Source organism: Panthera uncia, assembly GCF_023721935.1.
Source record: "Panthera uncia isolate 11264 chromosome A1 unlocalized genomic scaffold, Puncia_PCG_1.0 HiC_scaffold_16, whole genome shotgun sequence".
Classification (NCBI taxonomy): Eukaryota; Metazoa; Chordata; class Mammalia; order Carnivora; family Felidae; genus Panthera; species Panthera uncia.
Genome location: NW_026057576.1, coordinates 79,643,424 through 79,661,540, shown reverse-complemented (window position 1 = coordinate 79,661,540; position 18,117 = coordinate 79,643,424). Strand labels below are relative to the sequence as shown.

At 57.7% G+C, this 18,117-nt stretch overlaps 2 protein-coding genes across 7 annotated transcripts in view; both read left to right on the top strand.

Moving 5' to 3' along the window:
* RASA3 (RAS p21 protein activator 3) overlaps positions 1-5,331 on the top strand; it is a 119,391-nt gene extending 114,060 nt beyond the window's left edge. The window contains exons 23-24 of the mRNA XM_049647293.1: positions 2,591-2,774; positions 3,925-5,331. Coding sequence (XP_049503250.1) covers positions 2,591-2,774; positions 3,925-4,000 — 260 coding nt within the window. The 3' untranslated portion in view covers positions 4,001-5,331. The remainder of the gene's footprint in view (positions 1-2,590; positions 2,775-3,924) is intronic.
* A 3,029-nt stretch (positions 5,332-8,360) lies between these two features.
* Positions 8,361-17,766, top strand: CA1H13orf46 (chromosome A1 C13orf46 homolog). 6 transcript variants are annotated; one of them, XM_049647286.1, is made up of 9 exons: positions 8,364-8,681; positions 11,775-11,826; positions 12,597-12,684; positions 12,803-12,850; positions 13,763-13,810; positions 14,870-14,937; positions 15,158-15,224; positions 17,414-17,494; positions 17,676-17,766. In XM_049647286.1, the coding sequence occupies exons 1-9, from the start codon at positions 8,492-8,494 to the stop codon at positions 17,706-17,708; spliced, it is 675 nt and encodes a 224-aa protein (XP_049503243.1). In that variant the 5' UTR covers positions 8,364-8,491; the 3' UTR covers positions 17,709-17,766. The 6 variants fall into 6 exon arrangements, with proteins under 6 accessions (XP_049503244.1, XP_049503249.1, XP_049503243.1 ...); XM_049647287.1 differs by lacking the exon at positions 13,763-13,810 and having other exon boundaries at positions 8,361-8,681; XM_049647288.1 differs by lacking the exon at positions 15,158-15,224 and having other exon boundaries at positions 8,365-8,681.
* Positions 17,767-18,117: the final 351 nt, after the last annotated feature.

The window sequence follows — 18,117 nt, the reverse complement described above, 5'->3', positions numbered from 1 at the left end:
TGATGGATGCATAGATGGATGATGGATGGATGGATAGATGGATGGATAGATGATAGGTAGGTGAATGATGGGTGGGTAGATGGTAGATGGATTGATAGATGATAGGTGGGTGAATGATGGATGGATGGATGATGGATGGATGATGGTTGGATGGGTGAATGATGGATGGATAGATGGATGGTAGATGGACAGTAATGGAAAGAGGTCTTGCACATTCAGCCTCCCTCCCAGTATAGGAATCATCTGGATAGGTGTTCATAGAGCATCACCATGATTGGACACCTTACACTTCACCTAGGCATTGTAGCATTGACTCACTTCTCAGTCTTCAGGCCTCTGCCTGGAGTCTCAGTGCTTCTTTGAGGCAGATTGTTGTCAGAGCAACCTAATCATCTTGAGATACTCCCTTTATATTAGTCAAACTGTCTTCTTGAGCACTGGGACCATGGGGCTTATTTCCATCTGATGTCCTCAGTCCTTGCCTCTTGGGCAGAGCAGCCTTTTGGCCCTCGGAGGAAGCTGTGTTACAGTTGCCTGTGCGAGAGGTTTGACCTCTGCCCCCGTCATGTGGCATGGACTCACCTGGCCACACTCCTTTGGGCACCCCTGGTTCTTTAACCCTGCCCCTGATGTCTGCCAACCACAAAACCCAGTGCATCAGGCAGGGAAGGGTAAGCGCGGGGCCTGGTGGGGTCCTGGTTGAAGAGCCATCGCAGGGCTTGGGCCACTGGACAGAGAATATTACAGATGAGGTTTTCAAGGTGACAGCAGGTCACTGCTCTTGTGGTGCATCCTGGGATAGCAGCCGGCTTCTTCCTCTGCAGAGTAGGCACGAGTGCCCCTCCTGCCCCTCCATCAGGGTGTTGGGAAGATTAAGCAGGAGGACTCACAAAGCCTCAAGCCCACACTTCACCTGCCTGTCGTCGGGCCTCAGGCCTCCTCCTGGGTCTGGCCTCTCAGCCGCTGCCAGCCCTGGCCCATGTGGGCCACAGTCCTCAGTGCCCTGCGTTGGGTTTGTCCGGGATTCCCAGGCCTCCATCCAGAGACGAGCCCTGATGTCCTCTTCCGTGGAACAGGGTGGAGACGGTGCTGTCCCGCCTGGGTTAATCCGGGGTCCGATGAAACAACCCCTGTGAGGCAGTTAGCACAGGTGTGAGGTGAGCCTGGCCCCGGCCGCCCGTGTCCTTCCTCCAGCCACCGCCGCTGCCTTCCTCCCTCCGCTCCGGGGCCCCACAGGATGCAGGTAGCTGCAGATCCTTGCATTCTGAAGGTGTCTGCCTGACTCCACCAGCATCACCCTGGCAGTGGGAGTCTTTGTTTCTGGTTGCCTTCTGATCACAGACATGTGCTTATTCAGGGGGTGTCCTCTTTGACCTGTCCATGCCGGCTGTGACCCTCTTCTGTGTTCCTCTGTCTTTATAACAGCCACAGTTCACACATACTGCCAGGCCCCAGGCAGGGGCCTCTTGGAACACCGGTGCCCCCATTTCCCAGAGGGGTTTGCTGAGGCTCGGACTTAAGTAAACTGCTCAAGGCCAGGTCACTACCACAAGTGGAGGCTTTGGGGAGGGGATCCAGCTAGTCTGGCTCTGGAGACCATAACCTCACGTTTTACATAAAAAGGGAAAGGCTGAACTCACACTCCACACCCTGGGCATCCACCAGGCTCTCCCCCCATTTTCCTCTCATGTTTACAGTTACTTATCTTCTTCATGTCAGATTCTCTTTTCCTTTGAAACTTTAAATCTTCCCAATTTTCCTTTCTACAAACTTGTGATTTCTCAGTAAGAATTAGGGGATCTTTCCTGAGTTGGAAGTAAAGACAGTAAAGTGTACATAAGAGCTTCTGTGATGAGACAGCAGTACAGACGGGTGAGGGGTCCGCAGATCCAGGCTCATCTAGGCCAGATGCTATACAGATGGCATGTCTTCCAACCTGGCTCTGTGGCCCTGGAATATAGGGCCCAGCTTAGGTGACTGGGGACAGGTTTGAGGGGGTGGGCCCAGCTCAGGTGACTGAGGACAGGTTTGGGGGGGGGCGGCCCAGCTTAGGTGATTGGGTGCTTCCTGTGGATGCCTGAAGGCCACAGCATGGTCTTCAGCAGGAGTGAGGTGATCTGATGAGAAAGTCACCTGTCTAGCAGGTGGGGGTGACAGAGGTCCTAGGAAGCTGCTAACACAGACTGGTTGAGAAGTGACGCCTGTGAGGATGGCTTCTCATGTGCCCACGTGTCCAGCCATGGGGTATGCACGTAAATGCTGGGTCACCGAAGTGAGTGAAGCCCAGGAATCCCCTTTCTAAGATGGGGCTTTCCTTGAGGTCACCTCCCCAAACTGACCCCAGGTGACCCCATAGGCCCTTGCGCCAGCCTGGCCGATCGTCCAGAAGCATACATCTGCCTGCCAGCTCTGGTTTGCTGAACGGTGGGGCATGGACAGATGCGGGTTGCCCCGGAGATGAGCTGGTCAGAAACAGGCATCAGCCTCTGCTTCTTCGTGTGTGTGTGTCGGGGGGGGATGGTCAGCCCTTACCTGGCAGGCTGCCCCATAGAGGTCCCACCTGACCTTCTGGCCTCTCCCAACGCTGCAGAGGCCTGTGGCAGCAGATCTGTGTACGATGGCCCCGAGCAGGAGGAGTACTCCACATTCATCATCGACGACCCCCAGGAGACCTACAAGACTCTGAAGCAGGTTATCACTGGGGTGGGGGCCCTGGAGCAGGAGCACGCCCAGTACCGAAGGGACAAGTTCAAAAAGACCAAGTATGGGAGCCAGTGAGTACTGGGCATCTGGATGGCAGGGACAGGGGAAGTGGCTGAGAGGAGCTTGCTGGGATGAGGCCCGACCTGAAGCTACCTGTATGCAGCCATGACCACTGAGGCAGGCTTCCCGTCTCAGAGCGGCCTTACTGCACTCTCCAGGGTGTGCTGGACAGTGTCCTGGGGATAGCACCAGCCTACCCCAGTGCCTCCCAGACCCCCTGCCCCCCACACCTTCCTCCCTCCAGACCCTCAGCCTCCAGCCCCTCCTGTCCCCTGGACCTTCCTGTCCCCCAGACCCTCCTGACCCTCCTTTCCCCCAGACCCTCCAGACCCTCCTGCCCCCTGGACCTTCCTGTCCCCCAGGCCCTCCTGACCCTCCTGCCCCCCAGACCTCCTGACCCTCCTGCCCCCTGGACCTTCCTGTCCCCCAGAGCCTCCAACTCTCCTGTCCCCCAGACCCTCCTGCCCCCAGGGCCTTCCTGTCCCCCAGACCTCCTGTCCCCCATAGCCCCCTCCCTCCAGCCCCCCAGACCCTCCTGTCCCCCAGACCTTCCTTTCCCCCAGACCCTCCTGACCCTCCTGCCCCCCAGGCCCTCCTGTCCCCTGGACACTCCTGACCCTCCTGTCCCCTGGACCCTCCTGACCCTCCTGCCCTCCAGCCCCCTAGACCTTCCTACGCCCCAGACTTTCCTGTTCCCCAGACCCCCTGCCCCCCACACCCTCCTCCCTCCTCCCTCCAGACCCTCCTGCCCCCAGACCCTCCTGCCCCCCAAGCCTCCTGACCCTCCTGCTCCCCAGACCCTCTGGACCCTCCTGCCCCCAGACCCTCCAGACCCTCCTGACCTCTTGACCCCCAGAGCCTCCTGCCCCCCAGACCTCCTGACCCCCAGACTCCCAGACCCTCCTGCTTCCCAACCCACTTGCTTCCAAAATTAGATTTCCGGGGCCAGAAGTTCCACACATTTTGTCTCCAGGTTACACCTACGCTTCTACAGGTGATTTCTGGCTTTTTTTTTTTTTTTTTTTTTTGCGTGTCTGTATTTTTCATTTTATTACAGTGAATATGTAGCACATAGAAAAAACAGTATTAAAACATGCAGATGGGCAATTGACAATGGGGGCTGTGCCTCACTCCCTCCTCTCCTCCATCTCCCCTTTGCAGGGAGCACCCCATCGGAGACAAGAGCTTCCAGAACTACGTCAGGCAGCAATCTGAGACCTCCACCCATTCCATTTGAAGCCTGCAGGCTGTCCTGGCCGGGATGGCCCTGTGCTGCCCCAGGAGAGCCACGGTCTCCGGGAAGGAGGGGACAGAGGAAAGACGAGAGGCCGCAGCCAGCAGGGAAAGGGACCCACACGTCTTCAGCTCACACAGATGGCACGCACCGGGCTCAGGGGACCGCGGGGACTCTGCCTGTGGTGGCTGTGCATTTTGCTCACCCTGCTGGCTGGCGCCCCATAGCACTGCTTGCGTCTGTGTGCTTTTGCCTTTGTGGGGCTCTGTGTGCCCGCACCCCCGGAGCCCTCCGGCACTCTTCCTTAACATCCTGCTTCCACAAGACGGGATGCTAGTGGCGTGATTTGTTTCCCGTGAGCCTGCCTCCTGGTGGTGTTCTTCCTGGCTGGAGGGCCCGCTTTGTGGCTTCGTGGTGCTTAACCGCACGAAGTCACAATTTGAGGATGCTCCTGATGTTTTGGAGGTACAGGGTCCTGCAGAGAGCACCTGGGCGGGGTTTCCAGTCTGCCCTCCCAGACGCTGGAGTCCCGTCCCGTGGGCCGCAGAGGCCAGTCCGTGGCCTGCAGATGCTGCCGGAGCCAGCGGCAGGCTGAGCGTGCCCCTTCAAGCAAAAGCTGTGGTTGTTTTGCCGTCTGTGGGGCTTCAAAGTAGAATCCACACTGGCTGCCCCTTGTGGGAGTTTGGGGAAGGTTTTTAAGATAAGAAATGTACATTATTTTCAAGCTGGTTTTCTTAATGTTTTTAAAGGACTGCTTCTAATGAGCTCTTTGATATCAAGTACCTCAAACATGTAAACCTGTGCTCATCAAAGGGGAGGGCGCCACGGCGGAGTGACAGCGGGCCCGCAGTGCACCCCCCAGATGCCAGTCCCAGGCCCTCCGCAGTCCCCAGGGGAAGTGAGGATGTCCTGAGCTTGAGCCGGGACACCCCCCACCCCCACCCCAGGCCCCAGCAGCAGCAATTTGCTGTGTCTCTGAAGCTCCTAGAAGCTGCCAGGCAGTGGAGGGGCATCTCTTAGGGGTCGGGGCCCCTGATGAGGAGCAGTTAGCCCTCGACACTTGGAAAGCACTGTCTGACACGTAGACCTTGTGCCCGTATCTGCCCTTCTTTGCAAATACTGTCCTTCAGACTCTGACTGATGGCAGATAGTAGCATTACTTGTCACAAAAATGGTGGAGGAAAATGTTGCAAAAACTTTGGGACACACAGCTATGAGGCTGCACAGAACTGCAATTTTTAACATGGATTTGTAACTTAATGTTTCTGTTTATAAGATACTAATGATTTGCAATGTATTTTACTGGCCAATTAAAACAGACCTTTTATTCTTTCTATGGACTGGCTTGGTCTCCCAGGCGCTGATAACAGCGCGTGGGAGCTGGGGGTGTGTGGTCGAGCCTTGTGTCATTCTGTGATGGTGGGTGACATCCCTGTGATAGGTGAGGTGCAGCTGTGGGCCTTTAGATCAAGCTGGAAACTGCATGCTCTCCAGGATGGAGACATGTGGGTCAGCACGGCGACTGCCATGGCCTGTGTCCTGCTGGGAACCTGCAGAGCAGTTGGAGACAGGCATCCAGCCCCAGGAGGGGAAGGTGGGCTCTGTCCTGTGCCACAGTCTCTGAGACTCAGTGGGCCTCGTGCTCCAGGACCGGACACAGGCCAGCATCTAAGGTAGGGGCAGGTGCCTCCGGGAGGCGGAAGGTGCTGAGGACCCAGTCCCACCTGGGTAGGTGGAGGAGGGGAGGCTGCATTGCATTTGGGGGAGACCCTGCCTGCAGGGCAAGAGCAGACCTTCTCTTTTCCCTGGTCCTTTCTTCTTTCCATTCGGTTTTCACTCAGCTGCTGTTTTAGTTCCAGCCTGAGTCGGCTGTTATGAAAGAAGCCAATGGTCTGGCTCTGGGGACACCCGGTGGGGGGGGTGGGGGGTCAGCCCTTCCCTGGGGCATGGACTTGGGGAGTGAAGTGCCATTACTGCTTCCCTCTGGCCCCTCCTGGTGGCTCAGTGTGGTGGGGTGGTGCCAGGGGTCTGAGGGGTGCAGAGAGGAGCGCCTGCCCATGAGGCCGCCGGGTCGGAGGCTGCCAGCATCAGGACGGATACGAGCAGCCACGGCAGGGCCATGACAGGGCCACAGGGCGGCTCCTGGCTGATTCAGACACATGTGGGACCCAGGGAACCAGGAGGGCGGAAAGGAGGAAAGCCTGGGGAGCACGGGAACCAGAAGGTCCTCTCCCAGGACCCCTAGTGACAGGTCACAGTGGCTTTCAGGGGCCTCAATCTTGCTCTTCCTTCAGATAACCTAAGCGACCCACCATCCTGGCTTTTGTCCCTTGGCCTCTCCAAGACTAGCCCTCTGCACTCGGGAATCTAGGCCCCACACCAGCACCTGCACCGGCCCCTTGTCTGGGTGACCTGAGCCCTCCTGTCAGCGGAGATGCTCTGAAGAGTTTCGGACGGGGTAGAAGTGCGTGTGGAGCCAGGGAGTACCATTTGCCCCATTCTGAATATTTATGATCAACTGGTTGCTCAGGGGAAGCACATACTGTGATTTGTCCCCGTGGCCTTGGAAGTTTGCAGATAAGCATGTGCTGGGATGACACCAGATGTTCTCTGTCAAGCTGTGTTATGGGCTGAATTGTGTCCACCCCCCCCCCAAAAAAAAAAAACTCATAGCACCAGCATTTCACACTGTGACTGTATTTGGAGATTGGATCTTCATTTAAAGGGGTAATTAAGGTTATATGAAGTCACGAGGGTGGGCCCTAATCCCGTATGATTAGGACACAGCCAACAGACACATGAAAAGATGATCAACATCACTCATCATCGGGGAAATACAAATCAAAACCACCATGAGATACCACCTCACACCTGTCAGAGTGGCTAACAACTCAGGCAACAACAGATGTTGGCGAGGATGCAGAAAGGATCTCTTTTGCACTGTTGGTGGGAATGCAAACTGGTGCATCCACTCTGGAAAACAGTGTGGAGGGTCCTCAAAAAATTAAAAATAAAACTATCATACAACCCAGCAATTGCACTATTTACCCAAAGAGTTGAAAAATACTCAAAGGGACGCACACACTCTGATGGTTACATTATCTATAATAGCAAAGATGGGGATGCAGCCCAAGTGTCTGTCACAGATGAATGGATACATATGTGTCTGTATAGGACGGAGTATTGGCCATAGAAAGATGCGCCATATGTGATGGCATGGGTGGGCCTACAGTGTATTATGCTCAGTGAAATAAGTCAGAGAAAGACAAATACCATATGATTTCATTCATAAGTGGAATCTAAAAAAACCAAACGAACAAAAAAAATCTGGGGCGCCTGGGTGGCTCGGTCAGTTAAGTGTCAGATTTTGGTTCAGGTCATGACCTCACGGTTTGTGGGTTCAGGCCCTGCATCGGGCTCTGCGCTGACAGCTCAGAACCTGGAGCCTGCTTCGGATTCTGTGTCTCCCTCTCTCTGCCCCTCCGCTGCTCGTGCTTGCACTCTGTCAAAAAAATAATAATAATAAACATTTAAGCAGACTCAGACCCCTAAATACAAAGAACAAACTAGGCTGCCAGGGGAGGTGCAGGCCTGCAGCTACCGAGTGGACAAGTCCAGGATGAAACAGAATAGAGCCAATGACAGTGGATGACGTGTGCGGGGAGCATGGCAGGAAGAAGTCGGGTCACTATGTTGTACTCCTGAAACGGATGTAACGTGTGTCAACTAGACTCAAAAGAAGAAAAACAGATTAGGACACAGACATGCAGAGAGACAAGTGAGTAAGGGACGGGGAGGCGGCACGCAGGCCAGGAGAGCAGTCCCAGGGGAGCAGGCTCCTCGCCCGGACTGTGAGGGAAAATTGTCATCCGTCCCGGGTCCTCGGACAGTGAGGGACAACTGTCATCCGTCCCAGGTCCTCAGATGGTGAGGGACAAGTATCCGTCCCGGGTCCTCACCCGGACTGTGAGGACAAGTGTCATCCGTCCCGGGTCCTCGGACAGTGAGGGACAAGTGTCATCTGTCCCAGGTCCTCGCCCAGACTGTGAGGGACAAGTGTTATCTGTCCCGGTTGCCTGCTGTTCTCCACGGCCACATGAGCGACTGACAGTGGCAGTGGGTGGGGGGGTGCAGAACCGGGTTTGTCAGCTTGTCCCCTCCCCTCTGAGCCCCTGGTCCCTTTGCCTGAGTTTGGTCCACAATGACATGTCCCTGACAGGACAAAGATGCTCAATACGAGGAAATCGTCCAAAGGCCCCAGCACCACAAGTGCTGCCGTGTCCACAAGGAGGGGCCTCAGCCTCCTTCTCAGGTGGGGGTGGGGCTGACCTCTGACTTTGCAGTGATGTCACAGGGGCCACTTGGCAACAGGGGCCCGCAGGGCACACTGGGCTGCTCATTGGATCGGACGGAGGTTGGAAGCTATGCTCTGCGTCTGAGGGCGCACTCGGGAACCCACGTCCCTCTTCTTTCTGGAGCCCTGACGGAGGGAGGATGATGGAGAAGGACACAGCCACACACAGGAGGCACAGGCCGGGCCCCGGGGCCCCTCCATCGGGGGTAGCCCCCAGACACCTCAAGGCGGCCAGCGAGATGGTCGAGCTGCAGCGCAGCAGGAGCGTGGGTGGCCTGCTGCAGAAGGGGGACCCTCTGCGCTGCGTCAAGAAGCTGAGCAGGGAGCTGGGTAGGCCAGCCACGCCCCTCCTTCCGGCCCCGCCCCGCCGCCCCTGCCCACACCCAAAAGGGCCGGGGTCTACAGGTGACAGAACCAGGCCAGCCCGAGGGCAGGGCCCACTGAGTGGGCCGCGGTGAGCTCTGCTGAGGTCAGGAGGGGGGCCAGGCGGGCCGTGGCCACGGGAAGCGTGGGGGTCAGTCCCTCTCGGGGAACCTGGGGGCCTCCCGGGCCAGGTCAGCCGTGAGCCCATGGGGCTGGCAGACAGGACACAGGCCAGCTAGGTAATGTTACATGTGCCAGTTCTTGCCACCTAGGATATCCCTCAACACGCGGTCGTGGGCAGGGCGGGGGCGGGGGTGCGGAATACCTAGTGCTTGCATGGACGCTCCTTGACGTTAGCCACTTGGGCTCCCCAGTGGGTAGGTGTCTCGTGGTCTTCTCCCCAGAGGAGCAGGGCCCTGAGCTGGCTGAGATGAGGGGACTGGTTCAGTCATTTGCAGGGCCCCCAGGAGTTCTGCTTCTCCTGGGAAGGTCACCCAGCGAGCGGCCCTTTTTGAGGTCAGGACTCTGGAAATGAAACCCAGTAAGCAGGAAATGTGGTTTGTTTGTTCAAGACCTATGGATGATTTTGAGAGGTAGGGGTGTAAAAATATTTGTTCTCTTAGTGTAAACATCCAAAGAAGTGTTGTTTCAGGGGAAGGGGTGCCGGCCAGCAGCACAGAGCCACCGCCGGGCTCTTACCCTCTGTCCCCCAAAGCCTCTGAACACGGCGACCCTGTCTCACTCGAGGCTCACTCGAGAGGAGCAAAATTCCCCAAAGAAGCAAGTAGACGTGTCCTGATAATGCCACCACTACGGGGCAGCTGCAGGAGAGGACAGGCTCGGTGCCCGCTATTTCTGGATGTTCCCGCCAGCACCACAGGGTTTCCCCGAAACAGCATGGATGGCAGATCCCCACATGGCTCCCAGGTGGCCTCAGACACCACTCAGCAGCGGGGCTCAGCCTCACTGGAGCCTGCAGGATGGAGAGCAGTGGGGAGGGCTGCTCCGGTCCCACTGTCCACGTGGTAAACTGAGACCAGAAGAGGTGGCCCTGCCAGGTGCCCAGGACACACCTCTGCACACCTGCAGGGAGCAAGGGCAATGAGGCAGGTGCCCCCCGAACCCACAGGTACTGAGATGCCATGGATGCAGAACACAGGCCAGCTAGCCCAATGCTCCAGGCGAGGGGCGGCCAGACTAAGTCTGCAGATGACAGGTCCAAGCCGGCCCCAGGACCAGCCTGGTGTAGGAGGGGACAGCAGGAATCCAGCCACCGGCCGCCAGCATGGGACCCACCACAGGAGCTGCCTGGCTCACACTGCTGTGTCCACGATGCCCCCCCGGACTCCAGAGCCCAGGCCTGCCTTGCCGCCCCTTCTGCCCCCCGCCGCCGTCCCTCCACCGAGCTGGTGCTCCAGGGAGGGTGTGTCCAGAGAGGAAGTGGAGGGCTGCCCCTGAGAGGCGGGCTTTCTCCAAGGGATAAAGTCAGCAGGGTGCGCACAGCCAAGCTGCAAGGCCAAGTCAGGCCTCTGACCCCCATCACAGGATCAACACCGGTTAAGAGGGTCTCCCCTCCCCAGGCAGCTCAGTGCCTTTTATGCGACTTCCTACTTCCCAGAGGAGGTGGCTGAGGCCCAACTCCCACTGCGCCCCGAGGGGCTGTCTCACACCCCAAAAATAATCTGCAAACATTTGACGATGTTCACATCTCGGCTGAAGAGCAGAACCAAAGGAAACGTTCTATTCCCTTTGTTGCTAAACCTCTGGAGGCCCCGCTTCTCTGACCTCAGACCCCACTCAGCTCTGAGGCAACACTCCTCAGCCCCCAGGCCTCTGCCTGGTGGATGGCCATTGGCTGAGCCCTTCGGATTAAGGTGTCACTGGTTGCCCGTACGCCCAGAGCCCTGATAATCTCAGGAGCTTTCTTAGAAGAGGGAAAGGAGGTGAGACCAGCAGACACATAAGTATTAATATTCCTCCGTATGACATATGCCCCAGAGGGTCTACTTTGGAGAAAAAAAATCATGTCTCTCTTTTTAGTGATTCTTCTCTTCTTGCCAGATACGTATCATAGGGAGCAGCAGGTTCAGGGATCAGCCATGTCTTCTAAAACACACACACACACACACACACACACATGTGTGTGCCTACAGGTAGGGGCCTGCTGAAGATTTTCCAAAAGAAGTCAATTTTAAAATCCCAAAACTACTGCTTCTGAATCACTCGAGTCCTTCTCTCTGAGGTGGGGACTGGGCTGAGCCTTTTTGCCCCAAAGGACGTCTCGAGAGCCACCAGCTTCTGAAATGTTCTCTGAAGACCCGAGCACACATCAGCATCAGTCCCTGCACCGGTGTGGGTGCGACGGATGAGAGGAGGAGGAAGACCCTAGTTCTTAGCCACAGGGGGCTCATGAGTCACTGAGAAGGGCCCAAACAACACAGCCAAGGCTGTGTGCACTGAGCGCCAGGGAGGCCTGGCTAAGATGGGTCTCCCTCCAGGCAGGCCTCCTGACATGAGGCAGGGGGCCCCGAGAGGCCAGGCCCAGGGCAGGGATGGCATGGGAGAGCTGGAGACCCAGTTACTCTACTGGTCTCCACGCAGAAGCAGCCTGCAGGCTGTCTCCCGGAGCCTAGCCATCAGCTCTCTGGTCCGCAGGGGCCCCCGGCCTTGAGACCTGGGAGCCACATGGACGGGACACCACCAAGTTCTGTGAGAAAATCCTCCCTGCAGGATCAGGGTGCTCCGAGGCACCCCACAAGGCCTCCTATCGAAGGACAATTTAAGGCTTTGTAATTTCCACCCCCGCAGCAGGACTGCATTTGGATCTTGGGCCCCATATGTGTGTTGGGTTGGGGGACGGGGGTGCCGAGCTGCTGGCAGGAAGGGGAGCAGGTACAGGGAAGCGGCCACCTTTAGCATTCTGGGCCTGGATGTGGCCACGGGGAAATGGGACCTGGAATGTCCTCCCGGACTCAATGCCTGTAGGATGCGCTGTCAGTGCTCGCAGGGCGGCCACGGGCCCAGGAGTTCTGACGACGATCGCTGCCCCTTCCTCCCCAGAGTCCGAGGACCAGGGAAGAGACCTACAGAGTGACACTGAGGATGCCAACTGGTAAGTGGTCTTTGTCCAGCACAGGTGGTTTTCAGAGACGTGAGGAGGACACAGGACACAGCAGGGTGGGGGCTGGGGCCAGCCCCAAGGTTGACGCTTGGACCCCAAAGGAGTCCTGGGGTGTCCTGAGAAGACCCCGACGGCTCAAGGTGGGAGGGAGTGCCAGGGCTGCAAGCCGCACACCCCACAGCACCTGCCTCCCCAGGCAGCCCCCCAGCTGGCCATGGCCTGGAGTCTGGGAGCTGGCACCTGTCTTAGCAAACGTTCCCACTCGACTCCAGACCACTGGTCGTGCCAGTGTTTGGGAAAGATGTGGATGTGCAGCATCATTGGCGGACAGCCCCCCAGCACCACCATCATCGCCACAGACCCTGCCTCCAGCGCCACCATCCTTGCCACAGACAGAGCCCCCCAGCGCCACCATTATCGCCACAGACACTGACCCCAGCGCCACCATCCTCGCCACAGACGCCCCCCCAGCACCACCATCATCACCACAGACAGAGGCCCCCAGCGCCACCCCCAGCGCCACAGAACCAGCCTCGAGTAACACCGCCTACTCCTCGATGCCTAGCAAGGGACACCTCTGCCTCGTCCTCTGCCCACTCACCCTCCCACCCCCAGGCACGCGGAAGGTCCTCCACACCCTGTCCCTCCCTGTCCTGTGGGGTGCATCCCCGAGCCTCCCAACACCCAGGGGGAGAAAGCACCAGCCCAAAGCTGCATCTCAGGGCACTGATGCTGACCCGTTGTCCCCGCTCCTCCCACAGTAAGGCAGACCCAGAGGAAGAGAAGCAGGAAAAGAATCAGGACTCCCTCAGGAAGTTGGACCCTGATGGTGGCTGGGCGGGGCCGGCGGTGAGGCCACCTAGAGGCCAGTGGCAGGAGCGGGAGGACGGGCCGGGCACACCTGTAGTGTGGACACACGTCCGTCGTCCTCGGGCCCTGCTATTTACTTGTTTGGTGTCTTCCCCAGGAACCGGAGTTGGAGTCCATAAAGCTGGATGAGCCTTTGGGAAAAGAGGCAAGAGCGTTTGACTTTTGTCAAACAGAAAGGGCTAACAGGCACAGTCCTGTGGGGCCACGAGCAGGCTGAACACGTGGGCCCGGGGTCACCTTGGCGGGACCACGTGTAGGCTGGACCAAGCACGACCTCTACCCAAGAGCCTTTGCTCAAGCTCCATGCTCCCAGCTGGTGCTGGGCACCCCTGTTTCCTGACGTGGCTGCCTGAGGCCTTTGGGACCTGACGGGGGTGACCGTGGAAAGCCCAGCCTTGAAGTGTCCCCAGTCCCATGTCCTGACGCTCTGCCCAGAGATCCATGTGCGTTGCGGTAGGAATCCCCACTGGCCACATCCCACAGGAAGAAGGCTCTCGTTCCCCTTCCCGATCCACGTGGGAGGGGGAGCTGGGCCTATGACAGATGGTCCCTGGGATTCCAGGAGCTCACTCACAAATACCTGTGGCGTTCACTAAAGCACTCCCACTGGAAACCCCTCCTGGGTCGAGCTGCTTCCACACCTCAGTGTAAGTCCTCACCGGCATGGGGTGAGGGTCCCAGGAGGGTTGTGGGGTCACGTGCAGGTCTGGAGAAGATGTAGAGGGGATGCCGCAGCTCTGGGCTTCACCTTGAGGCATCCTCAGACAGGTGAAGACAGGGCAACTGAGGGAGTGAGCAGGGGGAGAGGGGAGGCCGTACCCCTCCCTCCTCTCTGCCAGAGCTGGCCGTGGGCACCTTGCCGTCCGTACTGCCAGCAGCTCTCTGCCAGCTCCTCAGGAGCCCCCACTGAGCACAGCCACCGGTGGTGGTCCTGGGGGTGGTCATGCAGACCCTAGCTGTGCCAGGGCCCGGAGCCCACTGCCCCTCCCAGGAAGGCTCCTCTCCTCTCCAGCCCACCCAAGCCCACCATCCACACCTCTTTGGTTTCCATTCACAGAAACCATCTGTGTTTGTGGAGATTGATCTGGGAGACCATGCGGAGGAGGTAAAAGCCCTCAGACGACAGAGCCAGGCTTGTTGCCGGGAATGCTGGTGCTCGGGGCCCACGAGGCTTGTCCAGGGGACCTGCCCCACATGCATGTGTTGGAGGCTGAGGTAGAGGCAGGGGTCCAAAGGCCACCCTTGCCCCCTCCTTATCCTCCAACCTGCATGCATTCCAGCATCACCAGAGATGCTAGGGCCTGGCTCAACCCTCAGGGTACCCCCAGGCCCTAAGAACCTCTTCTGGGATCATGCTGGGGTGGAATGAAGGGCACAGGCTTGGGAGTCAAGGACCTGGTCTCCACGTCTGGCTCTGCCAGTAAATACTCAAGTATTTGAGTACACACCTCCCAGTGCTTCGGTGGTTTCGTTCGCAAAATGAGGATCTTAGCGGCACCCACATCCCAGGGTGGTTCTGTAAAGCTCTCAGAATAGTGCCTAGACCCAGAAAGCCTCAGTAGCAGGTATCACCATCACCATTATCACCACCACCACCACTGCCACCTCGTCCCCATCCTCATCCTCATCATCATAGTATCATCATTTTCTGTGAAATGAAGGGGTTGACCAAAGGCCTGTCTGGCCCCAACACAAGCGTCCCACAATGTCCTCCAGTTCTCAGCTGTAATGGGCAGCTACCTCTGCAAGTTTTCCAGCTCTCTCATGTTTAAGCTGCTACCCAGGGATTGTTTTTTAATTTCCTCTTCCAAGTCTTTGCCCTCAGAACACACCGTACAGTAAAGAATGCTCGTTATTAGCTACTCACTAGGCTGTCTTGGAGGCACCACGGGTTTTAAGGACTCAATGAAGGTCACCCAGTGGCAGAGTTGGGATTACAGTCCAGAAGTCACAGTGGCCCACATCGAGGGCACAGTTCCTTGGCCAGGGTCCCCCGATTGGCAATTTTCACTTCACGGTGCCCAAACTCATGGGAAGATGCCCGGTGCCGGCACAGTTTCTGGGCCCCCGTCTGATCCTCGGGCAGGTGCATCAGTTCCGGCCTTAGTGGCTATGCTTGCCTCCCTTCCCTTGTCCCCTAAACTGCTCCTCCCACTTCCCACAGGTGGTCACAGGCACCATGAAAGAAGAGAAGCAGTCCCAGATGGACATGGGGGGTTCATCAGAAGACGAGTGAGTGATGCTTATGGGTTTATACACGGAGACATGGGGGGCTCTCCTCTACCACGGTGTCTGCTGGCCCCACCTCATGCAGGATGGGCAGAACCCCACTGCGTGCCTTCCCCCCTCACCTGTGTGCGTAGAGACCCAGCACTGATGAGCCCGGAGGGGCTGAGACGTGAGCAGCAGGACTCAGGCATGACCCTTACCTTGTGGCCCCCTCACCCCACAGCAAGACCCGCTCTCCCCATCCCATCAGCCAACAGCTTGGCCAGACCGTGAAGTGGGAGGAGGCAGAGGTGAGAGGGAAGTGTTGCTGTGAGGGTCCTTCCAGCTTCTCAGTTTGGGGTTTTGGCCGCAGAGGTCACTGGGAGGGAGGACCCATCACCTGGCCAGTGTCTCTGCCACGCAGGCCGAGCCCCAGGGCTAGGGTAGGAGACACATTTGTCTTGACTACCTACACCCTCTTAGGGGAGAGATTGGGTAGGGCCAGCCAACCCCCATGAAGTCCTGAGGCCATAAAGGGTGCTGGGTAGGCTGCTAGGTCACCCAAGTGCCCCTAGACCTATTTTTTTAAAATTATTTTTAATGTTTATTCATTTTGAGAGAGAGAGAGAGACAGACTGTAAGTGGGGGAGGGGCAGAGAGAGAGGCAGACACAGAATCTGAAGCAGGCTCCAGGCTCCAAGCTGTCAGCACAGAGCCCGACATGGGGCTTGAATTCATGAACCGTGAGATCATGACTTGAGCTAAGGTCGGATGCTTAACCTAGTGAGCCACCCAGGCGCCCCATTTACTTTTTTATTTAAAAATATTTTTAATGTTTATTGTTGAGACAGAGAGACAGAGACAGAGACAGAGAGAGAGGGAAGGGCAGAGAGAGGGAGGGACAGAGAATCCCAAGCAGGCTCCACATTGTCAGCACAGAGCATGACGCGGGCCTCGAACCCATGAACAGTGAGATCGTGACCTGGGCCAAAATCAATAGTTGGGTGCTCAAGCGACTGAGCCCCCCAGGCACCCTTAGTTTACTTTAAACAATACAGAGAAACACAAAAAGAAAATAGCAATTTATCCAACTTCCCACTTGGAATTAACAACTATGTTACTATCTTGGCTTATTTAGCTCAAACATTTTTTAAAAGAAATTCTAACAGATATTTAGATAAAAGTATATTCTGTTCTAAAGCTGGTACCTGTCCTTCTAAGTAACTGGCCCAGTGAGGAACAGCTCATGAAAAGGACAGGTTCTGAGTCACCCAGGCCCCTCTTGGGAGCAGGGAGGGCGGCACGGGGGCACACGGGCCCCTCGTGAGCTCTCGCTGGCACACCCCCCCTCCACCCCGCATCAGTAGCTTTGAGCTGTAGCCCCGAAGCCTTTGCTTATTTGGTGTGCTGTTATTACCACAAACTTTCCCCCAGGTGTGTATGTTCTGTGAGGGAGTGTCACCCAGTCTGACCTCAGACGTTCCCATGTCCCTGCCCGTGTCTACTCATGCCAGCGTTTGCTAAGAGGTCAGGGCCTCCCTGTCACACCCCCAGATCCAGGCTGCAGGAGGTCAGGGCCGCCCTGTCACACCCCAAATCGAGGCTGCCCCCATGCTTCTCATTGTCTCTGAACGGATGTGGTGATGGATTCAGCCGCACGGGTGGTGCAGCGCGGTGGCTTGACCTGCTGCCTCCCCCACCTCCTGCCCCCGGGCCAGACAATCCCAAAGTCACCCACTCGGCCTCATGGTCTCAGCTCCTTACCTGCTGACTCAGTGGCCTCAGAAAACCCGCAAGCCAGGGCTGGCACATAACCAAGCTTGTGTGCTGGGGGGCTGCTGGACAGTGGGAAGGGGGTGTAGGGGGGGCCCTCCATGTGGGCCTGGCCTTCACGCCCCACCAGGTGGTGTCAGGACCATCTGTCCCACTGCCCTGCTCACCTGCCCTCACAGTTCTCAGAGCCATGGCTTCTCTGTCCAGGCTCTTTCGGGCCTGTTCAGATGGTGGGATTCGGCACCTGTGGGCCAGCCGCTGCTTACTGCCCAGTGGGACGCTTCAGCACTGAGTTGTGGGGTCCCTGCAAAGGGAAGGGGGGCGGCTGACCCACCCCAGAGGCACCCTCAGTTGGAAGTGGAGACCCCAGAGACCACCACTGGGGAAAAACTCAAGTTGTGGTGTTCTGGAAACGGGCAGGGGTAGGCGTGGGGCCGAGGGGAGTGGTTTGGCTCGGCTGGTCTTTGAGGTGTTTCATGTTCAGGGGCCCCTTCTGGCTCAGGCCTCCCAGCACAGAGGACAAAGGCACTGGGTGGGTGGGAGGCAGTTGATGGGAGGGCCAGCCAGCCTGCCCAGGAGTCTGGCTGTGGGTGCCGGGCCCCGGGCCCCCTGGGCTTGATGGGCGGCATGCATCTGGGGCACAGGGGTGCTGCCTGTGGCCCTGGGCTCTGAGCTCAGTGGGGGCGGCACCTGTCTCTCCCCCGCTCGGCCCGCTGTCGGCCCCTAGGACCAGGACCAGCTGGGTGTGCTGCATCCCTTACTCCACCAGAAGGAAGGCCAAGGACAGTGTGTAACAGCTCTGGACGAGGTAGTTCTCACCAGGACAGGGCTGGGGGCCAAGGGGGCATCTAGAGGGGACAGGAAGCAGAACAGAGGGGGCTGGGCTGCTCACCTGATCTCCTGGCCTTCTCGGTCCCACAGAGACCTGGGAGGGAGGGACGGGGGATGCAGACAGGAAGCTCTAAGAAACGCCACTTGAACCATTTCAGGGCCCCGATGACCACCCAGGTGTGAGCCACTGACCCGCTGGGTGAGCAATGACACCATCTTTTAAAAAGACACAATAAAGCATGAACAGAAGGTGTTCTCTCTCTCTGGTGCCTCTGGAGGGATCCCTACCCCTTCCTTCCATGCATCTCACTCCCTGAAATGTAACTGCGGGGAGGGAGGTGAGTTCAGTGACAGATGACTGACGCCACCACCCCCCAGGTCACATGTGCACGGTGGTGGCCTTGACCACGCAGCCCTAGACTTGGCCCCAGGTGTACCTGAGGGGTCCAAGCCCCAACACAAGGGGCCCCGAGGCAGGGTAGGCATTGTTCCTTGAGGACCTGGGGGTGAGTTTTGCCACAAGCAGACCATCTGTGCAGCCGGAGTGGGAGCTCCCAGCGCCAGAGGCTGCACTAGGGCCTTGCCTCATCCGGCTTGGCT

Coding starts and splice junctions, on each gene's coding strand:
- CA1H13orf46 (XM_049647286.1), top strand. CDS start 8,492: ATGATGGAGAAGGACACAGCCACACACAGGAGGCACAGGCCGGGCCCC. Junction 8,682..11,774: donor GAAGCTGAGCAGGGAGCTGG/GTAGGCCAGCCA, acceptor CTTCCTCCCCAG/AGTCCGAGGACCAGGGAAGA. Junction 13,811..14,869: donor TGGGAGACCATGCGGAGGAG/GTAAAAGCCCTC, acceptor CACTTCCCACAG/GTGGTCACAGGCACCATGAA.